Here is a 10,000-nt window from a genome sequence, read left to right on the forward strand (position 1 = left end):
GGAAATAAAATGCCCCATCACAATGGCTGATCTTGTCCGAACATTTCTTTCTTATTTCGGCCACGGTCCGAGGTTGTGAGGCTACAGCAGTTACGGCGTCTGCAACCTTTTGCCACTCAAGTGCCTTTTTGGCATTAGTAATGCCCACACTGTGCCCTCCAGACAACATCTCCTCTCTTCCACCTCGCCAACGATAACTTCTACTTCACATTGAGTGAAGTTACGTTTTTTTGATTTCCTCTCTGTGTTTGCCATGATTTCGCAATCGATCAATATTAACTTGTGGGCGTTTCACGGACTATTTATGGGCTACTATGGGCGTGACATGAAGCCGCAAAAGCTGCGCTACATTTAGAATTGATTGTGATTTATTAAGGGAAAACTGCGTAGGATGTGCGTGCGCACGGTTTTATAAATCCGAATATTTCTGTGCGTACGCACGTCCTATGTGTCATCCGTACGCCACTTCTGACGCAAATCCTACGCAAAGTTTTATAAATGAGGCCCCTGATTGGCTCTTAAAAGAAAGTGTCAAATATTCAGCCACTCACAGTGAAACCGTACCAAATGAGATTTCTTTAATTTCTCAGTTATATATAAATACATGAATAATGAATAATAATAATATTTCAGTCGTTTCTCAGTCAGAGCAAAACATTCTTAATAATACATTTCTTCTGAATATTTTCGGCTTATATTTTCTGTCTTTTTTTCGGCCGATAATTTTAATATATATATATATATATATAGGTAAACAATAAATAAATAAAATGAAAAAATATATGAATGTTTTTTACTTTTGTTTGTTTTTTATTGCATGCTTATGTATTATCATTAGTTGGTAATATTTGTATTATTAAGGTTGTATTTGTAGTATTAAGGTTGTGTGTGTGTGTGCGCACGTGTGTGTGTGTGTGTGTGTGTGTGTGGCAGGCGTGGCTCTCAGTGTGTTGCCCATGTATCTGGGCGAGATCTCTCCTCGGCAGGTCCGCGGCTCCATCGGTCAGTTCCACGCCATCTTCATCTGTCTGGGGGTTTTTATCGGGCAGGTGCTCGGACTGCCCGAGATATTTGGACAGGTGGGTCTACAGAAGCGTGTGTGTGTGTGTGTGTGTGTGTGTGATACACCAGCGTGTGTGTGTGTCTGATATACACCAGCGGTTAAAAGCTTGGAATAATCCAGGCTTTCCGTGACTTTTCCGGGTTTAGAAATCACACTTTTAACACATATATACATTTAAAGTTTGCTCTGTCTGATTTAAAGTAACAATATTTATAATATTACCGGCCCTTAATCTGCACGTTTACACACACGGCACATCACTTGGTTCCTCGAGCCACAGCAGAGACCAGTTCTAACCGACGGCAGAAGATCCAGCAAAGCATGAAACTGTTCTGTGGTCGAGCACAGACTGAACACTAGTGGCCAGAACATGTCAGCGCTGTCTTATAAACACCTCAGGAACTGTGGACACGTGTGTAAGAGTTCAACATGATGATGAGATGATCAGTGTAACTCCACAACAACTACATAATGTCTCCGCTAACATCCAGAAACTCCTCCTGAGTCTCTCCTGCACTCGCTACTGGTTATTCTGGGATTCTGGAGGAGTGAGATCGGCCGGTTCTGTTATTGCCGGAGTTTCTGAAGCTCCGCCCTCTTCTGAACGGAGGCGGAGCTAAAGCTCATCTGCATTTAAAGCGACACACACACACAAACGGCAGGTTTTTGCTCACATCCAAAAAGGGGCAAATTTGTCAAACTATAATAAATGATCTGTGGGGTATTTTATGCTGAAATTTCACACGCATTCTGGGGACACCATAGATTTATATCACATCTGGTGGAAGGGGTGTATTATGTCTCCATTGAGACTGTGTTCTCTGGCTGGGTTGGAGGGAATCTGGAGCTCCGTGTCGTTCGTGGGTCCCGTGTGCGATCGGTCAGCTGTTCTGTTGAGGTCGTGATCTGGATCGGCTCTTGTCTGTCCACATGATTGTCCAGCGTGTCGTGATGCACGTGTCCCTGTGACCGTCTGGCCCGGAGACGTCTGTGTGACACCGTCCTCAGATGATGCCCGAGTGGATGATACAGCGTTCTGTCGGTCTGAAGATAAAACGACGACAAATCAAGATCTTTCTCCTTTTAAAAACTGCTTTGTCTTTGAAGAACCAGGATTCACACGTTGGAAGACCTGGATAAATTAGGTTTTAAAAGTGTGATGTCTTGACCCGGAAAAGCCATGGAAATTAATCAAATCTTATAACGCCACCATGTACATTATTTATAATGAATACATTTATCATGCATTTCTATTTATTTGGTGGATTGCTGGTAAACTTTTTCCATTAAGTTATTTTTAATGTTATACATTAAAACAAAATGTTATGATCGTGTTATCAGGTGTGAAGATCGCTCGGCCTTCGCCCTCGGGTCATATCACCTGTGTGTGACAGCCTCTCTGAACGTCTCCTCGCTCTGCTGTGTGTTTGCAGGAAGACAGGTGGCACTTCCTGTTTGCTTTCTTGGCGTTTCCTGCCCTGCTTCAGCTGTGTGTTCTGCCGTTTCTGCCCGAGAGCCCCAGATTCCTACTGATGGAGCGCCGGGATGAGGTGGCAGCGGAGAAAGGTGTTAGCCAGCTCATTAATCTCTCATTTAACTCATTTATTCTTTTATAACGGTGGATCGCTATTATAACGGCCGATTGCTATTATAACGGCGGATCGCTATTATAACGGCGGATCGCTATTATAACGGCGGATCGCTATTATAACGGCAGATCGCTATTATAACGGCGGATCGCTATTATAACGGCGGATCGCTATTATAACGGCGGATCGCTATTATAACGGCGGATCGCTATTATAACGGCGGATTGCTATTATAACGGCGGATTGCTATTATAACGGTGGATCGCTATTATAACGGCGGATCGCTATTATAACGGCGGATCGCTATTATAACGGCGGATCGCTATTATAACGGCAGATCGCTATTATAACGGCGGATCGCTATTATAACGGCGGATCGCTATTATAACGGCGGATCGCTATTATAACGGCGGATCGCTATTATAACGGCGGATTGCTATTATAACGGCGGATCGCTATTATAACGGCGGATTGCTATTATAACGGCGGATCGCTATTATAACGGCGGATCGCTATTATAACGGCGGATCGCTATTATAACGGCGGATCGCTATTATAACGGCGGATTGCTATTATAACGGCGGATTGCTATTATAACGGTGGATCGCTATTATAACGGCGGATCGCTATTATAACGGCGGATCGCTATTATAACGGCGGATCGCTATTATAACGGCAGATCGCTATTATAACGGCGGATCGCTATTATAACGGCGGATCGCTATTATAACGGCCGATCGCTATTATAACGGCGGATCGCTATTATAACGGCGGATTGCTATTATAACGGCGGATCGCTATTATAACGGCCGATTGCTATTATAACGGCGGATCGCTATTATAACGGCGGATCGCTATTATAACGGCGGATCGCTATTATAACGGTGGATCGCTATTATAACGGTGGATCGCTATTATAACGGCGGATCGCTATTATAACGGCAGATCGCTATTATAACGGCGGATCGCTATTATAACGGCGGATCGCTATTATAACGGCGGATCGCTATTATAACGGCGGATTGCTATTATAACTGTGGATCGCTATTATAACGGCGGATCGCTATTATAACGGCGGATCGCTATTATAACGGCGGATCGCTATTATAACTGTGGATCGCTATTATAACGGCGGATCGCTATTATAACGGCGGATCGCTATTATAACGGCGGATCGCTATTATAACGGCGGATCGCTATTATAACGGCGGATCGCTATTATAACGGGCTATTATAACGGCGGATCGCTATTATAACGGCGGATCGCTATTATAACGGCGGATCGCTATTATAACGGCGGATCGCTATTATAACGGCGGATCGCTATTATAACGGCGGATTGCTATTATAACGGCGGATCGCTATTATAACGGCGGATCGCTATTATAACGGCGGATTGCTATTATAACTGTGGATCGCTATTATAACGGCGGATTGCTATTATAACGGCGGATCGCTATTATAACGGCGGATTGCTATTATAACGGCGGATTGCTATTATAACGGCGGATTGCTATTATAACGGCGGATTGCTATTATAACTGTGGATCGCTATTATAACGGCGGATTGCTATTATAACTGTGGATCGCTATTATAACGGCGGATTGCTATTATAACTGTGGATTGCTATTATAACGGCGGATTGCTATTATAACTGTGGATCGCTATTATAACGGCGGATTGCTATTATAACGGCGGATTGCTATTATAACTGTGGATCGCTATTATAACGGCGGATCGCTATTATAACGGCGGATTGCTATTATAACGGCGGATTGCTATTATAACTGTGGATCGCTATTATAACGGCGGATTGCTATTATAACGGCGGATCGCTATTATAACGGCGGATTGCTATTATAACGGCGGATTGCTATTATAACTGTGGATCGCTATTATAACGGCGGATCGCTATTATAACGGCGGATTGCTATTATAACGGCGGATCGCTATTATAACGGCGGATCGCTATTATAACGGCGGATCGCTATTATAACGGCGGATCGCTATTATAACGGCGGATCGCTATTATAACGGCGGATCGCTATTATAACGGCGGATCGCTATTATAACGGCGGATCGCTATTATAACGGCGGATCGCTATTATAACTGTGGATCGCTATTATAACGGCGGATTGCTATTATAACGGCGGATTGCTATTATAACTGTGGATCGCTATTATAACGGCGGATCGCTATTATAACGGCGGATAGCTATTATAACGGCGGATTGCTATTATAACGGTGGATCGCTATTATAACGGCGGATCGCTATTATAACGGTGGATCGCTATTATAACGGCGGATCGCTATTATAACGGCGGATCGCTATTATAACGGCGGATCGCTATTATAACGGCGGATTGCTATTATAACGGCGGATTGCTATTATAACGGCGGATCGCTATTATAACGGCGGATAGCTATTATAACGGCGGATTGCTATTATAACGGTGGATCGCTATTATAACGGCGGATCGCTATTATAACGGTGGATCGCTATTATAACGGCGGATCGCTATTATAACGGCGGATCGCTATTATAACGGCGGATTGCTATTATAACGGCGGATTGCTATTATAACGGCGGATTGCTATTATAACGGCGGATTGCTATTATAACGGCGGATCGCTATTATAACGGCGGATAGCTATTATAACGGCGGATTGCTATTATAACGGTGGATCGCTATTATAACGGCGGATCGCTATTATAACGGTGGATCGCTATTATAACGGCGGATCGCTATTATAACGGCGGATCGCTATTATAACGGCGGATCGCTATTATAACGGCGGATTGCTATTATAACGGCGGATTGCTATTATAACGGCGGATCGCTATTATAACGGCGGATAGCTATTATAACGGCGGATTGCTATTATAACGGTGGATCGCTATTATAACGGCGGATCGCTATTATAACGGTGGATCGCTATTATAACGGCGGATCGCTATTATAACGGCGGATCGCTATTATAACGGCGGATTGCTATTATAACGGCGGATTGCTATTATAACGGCGGATTGCTATTATAACGGCGGATCGCTATTATAACTGTGGATCGCTATTATAACGGCGGATTGCTATTATAACGGCGGATTGCTATTATAACGGCGGATTGCTATTATAACGGTGGATTGCTATTATAACGGTGGATCGCTATTATAACGGCGGATCGCTATTATAACGGCGGATCGCTATTATAACGGCGGATCGCTATTATAACGGCGGATCGCTATTATAACGGCGGATTGCTATTATAACGGCGGATTGCTATTATAACGGCGGATTGCTATTATAACTGTGGATCGCTATTATAACGGCGGATCGCTATTATAACGGCGGGTTTGCCGGCGCACGCCAGGAGCGGTTCACAGCCGAGGAGACCGACGCTCTCGTCAGGGCCGTAAAACACAGAGAAGTGACATTGGGGATGATGGAGAAACACACACACATTAGCTTCGGTTAAACAGGCGTATAATAATTTGGGTAAATGTGTAATTTAGATTTATGCTTATTTTTTCACATCTTCACGGACACAACAATGATTTCCCTCGTGTGTTAATATTGTTCCTTGTAATAATGTATGATTTGCAAAAATGAAAACTGGTGCGTCTGTTTATATTAGAGAATCAAAGTGTGTGTGTTGTTCACAACGCTACATAATGGCCAAGTACGCGGCCTTATAATAGCATCTGACTAACGCGCGGCGCCCCTGTCTTTAGACTGGGTTTCTCCTGGTCAGTGGCGGAGTTGTTTTCTGGAACTGCAGAATATCACCAGGGAACGTTTGCGCCGGAACACACTCCTCTTTACACTGACCGCCCCCCCGAGCGCAAGTTCATTCCCTAATTTACCGACGTGCATCTGTGGAGGGAAGAGTCGCTGTGCGCGGGTGCAGAATAGGAATGATACATGCGTCAGTGTACTAAGTCAATTGCGCTGGGCCCATAGTGTCATCACGACATCACATCATCATAACATCATGACATGATTACCACATCAACACATCAAAAGCTCCCTCTGAGGATGTGTGTGTGACAGATCAGTTGATGTCAGCGCTGCAGTGTGTCAGTGATCGTACTCTGAGCGACTGCTTCTTCAAATCTAGTAATCTGTCTTTGTTTTAAAACCTTCAGTCCAGTTTTCCCTCATGAATCCATCCGTGTGTGTGTGTGTGTGTGTGGCAGCGTTCCAGGCGTTCCTGGGCCGCTCAGACGTGAGTCGCGAGCTGGACGAGGTTCACGCTGAGAGTCGCGCTCAGAACACACAGCGGACGGCGTCTGTGCTGGAGTTGTTCCGGAAGCGTTCGCTCCGCTGGCAGCTGATCACTGTGATTGTGGTCATGAGCTGCTATCAGCTCTGCGGACTCAACGCCGTCAGTTCAACACGTCAACATCACTGCAAACACATGAACATCACGGCTAACACTGCAATAACTGCTAACACATGAACATCACGGCTAACACTGCAATAACTGCTAACACATGAACATCACTGCAATTACTGCTAACACATGAACATCACTGCAAACACTGCAAACACTGCAATCACTGCTAACACATGAACATCACTGCTAACACTGCAATCACTGCTAACACTGCAATAACTGCTAACACATGAACATCACTGCAATTACTGCTAACACATGAACATCACTGCAAACACTGCAAACACTGCAATCACTGCTAACACATGAACATCACTGCTAACACTGCAATCACTGCTAACACTGCAACCACTGCAACCCTGGTTAAAGAGCACACACACCTGATGAAGATGATGATGATGAAGATGTGTGTTTGATCTGATGATCCTCCTGCTCTGCAGATCTGGTATTACACTAATGGGATCTTCGAGGAGGCCGGGTTCCAGAAGGCTCTGATTCCCTACATCACGCTCAGCACCGGCGGCATCGAGACACTGGCCGCCATCATATCTGTGAGTGAGAGGAAACTGACGAGGACAGATGCGCTTTTGCAGTTATTGATCTGAATTACGGCTCTTCTGTACAGAGCATCATCACACGTCTCATATCTACTGATTCTGTTCATCCCTGTGAAGCTGCTTAGAAACACTCTGTACTGTATACAGCCCTGTAGAAATAAGTGTGTGTGTGTGAGTGAGTGCCTGTGTGAGTGCGTGAGTGTGTTTGTTTGTGTGTTTGAATGTGAGTGTGTGTGTGTGTGTGTGCAGTAGACGATCTCGGGTCCAGACCTGCGCAGTAGCGATCTCGGGACCAGACCTGCGCAGTGGAGATCTCGGGTCCAGACCTGCGCAGTGGAGATCTCGGGTCCAGACCTGCGCAGTGGCGATCTCGGGACCAGACCTGCGCAGTGGAGATCTCGGGTCCAGACCTGCGCAGTGGAGATCTCGGGTCCAGACCTGCGCAGTGGAGATCTCGGGACCAGACCTGCGCAGTGGAGATCTCGGGTCCAGACCTGCGCAGTGGAGATCTCGGGTCCAGACCTGCGCAGTGGCGATCTCGGGTCCAGACCTGCGCAGTGGAGATCTCGGGTCCAGACCTGCGCAGTGGAGATCTCGGGTCCAGACCTGCGCAGTGGCGATCTCGGGACCAGACCTGCGCAGTGGAGATCTCGGGTCCAGACCTGCGCAGTGGAGATCTCGGGTCCAGACCTGCGCAGTGGAGATCTCGGGTCCAGACCTGCGCAGTGGAGATCTCGGGTCCAGACCTGCGCAGTGGAGATCTCGGGTCCAGACCTGCGCAGTGGAGATCACGGGTCCAGACCTGCGCAGTGGAGATCTCGGGTCCAGACCTGCACAGTGGAGATCTCGGGACCAGACCTGCGCAGTGACGATCTCGGGTCCAGACCTGCGCTGTGGCGATCTCGGGTCCAGACCTGCGCAGTGGAGATCTCGGGTCCAGACCTGCGCTGTGGCGATCTCGGGTCCAGACCTGCGCAGTGGAGATCTCGGGACCAGACCTGCGCAGTGGAGATCTCGGGTCCAGACCTGCGCAGTGGAGATCTCGGGTCCAGACCTGCGCAGTGGCGATCTCGGGACCAGACCTGCGCAGTGGAGATCTCGGGTCCAGACCTGCGCAGTGGAGATCTCGGGTCCAGACCTGCGCAGTGGCGATCTCGGGTCCAGACCTGCGCAGTGGAGATCTCGGGTCCAGACCTGCGCAGTGGAGATCTCGGGTCCAGACCTGCGCAGTGGAGATCTCGGGTCCAGACCTGCGCAGTGGAGATCTCGGGTCCAGACCTGCGCAGTGGAGATCTCGGGTCCAGACCTGCGCAGTGGAGATCTCGGGTCCAGACCTGCGCAGTGGAGATCTCGGGTCCAGACCTGCGCAGTGACGATCTCGGGTCCAGACCTGCGCTGTGGCGATCTCGGGTCCAGACCTGCGCAGTGGAGATCTCGGGTCCAGACCTGCGCTGTGGCGATCTCGGCTCCAGACCTGCGCAGTGACGATCTCGGGTCCAGACCTGCACAGTGGTGATCTCGGGTCCAGACCTGCGCAGTGACGATCTCGGCTCCAGACCTGCGCAGTGGAGATCTCGGGTCCAGACCTGCGCAGTGACGATCTCGGGTCCAGACCTGCGCAGTGGCGATCTCGGGTCCAGACCTGCGCAGTGGCGATCTCGGGTCCAGACCTGCGCAGTGGCGATCTCGGGTCCAGACCTGCGCAGTGGAGATCTCGTGTCCAGACCTGCGCAGTGGAGATCTCGGGTCCAGACCTGCGCAGTGGCGATCTTGGGTCCAGACCTGCGCAGTGGAGATCTCGGGTCCAGACCTGCGCAGTGGAGATCTCGGGTCCAGACCTGCGCAGTGGCGATCTCGGGTCCAGACCTGCGCTGTGGCGATCTCGGGTCCAGACCTGCGCAGTGGCGATCTCGGGTCCAGACCTGCGCAGTGGAGATCTCGGGTCCAGACCTGCGCAGTGACGATCTCGGGTCCAGACCTGCGCAGTGGAGATCTCGGGTCCAGACCTGCGCAGTGGCGATCTCGGGTCCAGACCTGCGCAGTGGCGATCTTGGGTCCAGACCTGCGCTGTGGCGATCTCGGGTCCAGACCTGCGCAGTGGAGATCTCGGGTCCAGACCTGCGCAGTGGCGATCTTGGGTCCAGACCTGCGCTGTGGCGATCTTGGGTCCAGACCTGCGCAGTGGAGATCTCGGGTCCAGACCTGCGCAGTGGCGATCTCGGGTCCAGACCTGCGCAGTGGCGATCTTGGGTCCAGACCTGCGCTGTGGCGATCTCGGGTCCAGACCTGCGCAGTGGAGATCTCGGGTCCAGACCTGCGCTGTGGCGATCTCGGCTCCAGACCTGCGCAGTGACGATCTCGGGTCCAGACCTGCGCAGTGGCGATCTCGGGTCC

General features: G+C 49.0%; 1 protein-coding gene across 4 annotated transcripts in view; it reads left to right on the forward strand.

Annotated features, from left to right (window-relative positions):
* The window catches only part of slc2a9l2 (solute carrier family 2 member 9, like 2), a 53,417-nt gene that overhangs the window by 14,399 nt on the left and 29,018 nt on the right, over positions 1-10,000 (forward strand). For all 4 annotated transcript variants that reach the window (XM_079630237.1, XM_079630239.1, XM_079630238.1 and 1 more), the window contains exons 6-9: positions 934-1,079; positions 2,497-2,629; positions 6,850-7,037; positions 7,490-7,600. In XM_079630237.1, coding sequence (XP_079486363.1) covers positions 934-1,079; positions 2,497-2,629; positions 6,850-7,037; positions 7,490-7,600 — 578 coding nt within the window. The remainder of the gene's footprint in view (positions 1-933; positions 1,080-2,496; positions 2,630-6,849; positions 7,038-7,489; positions 7,601-10,000) is intronic.

Source organism: Phoxinus phoxinus (assembly GCF_949152265.1).
Source record: "Phoxinus phoxinus genome assembly, chromosome: 12".
NCBI classification, from domain to species: domain Eukaryota; kingdom Metazoa; phylum Chordata; class Actinopteri; order Cypriniformes; family Leuciscidae; genus Phoxinus; species Phoxinus phoxinus.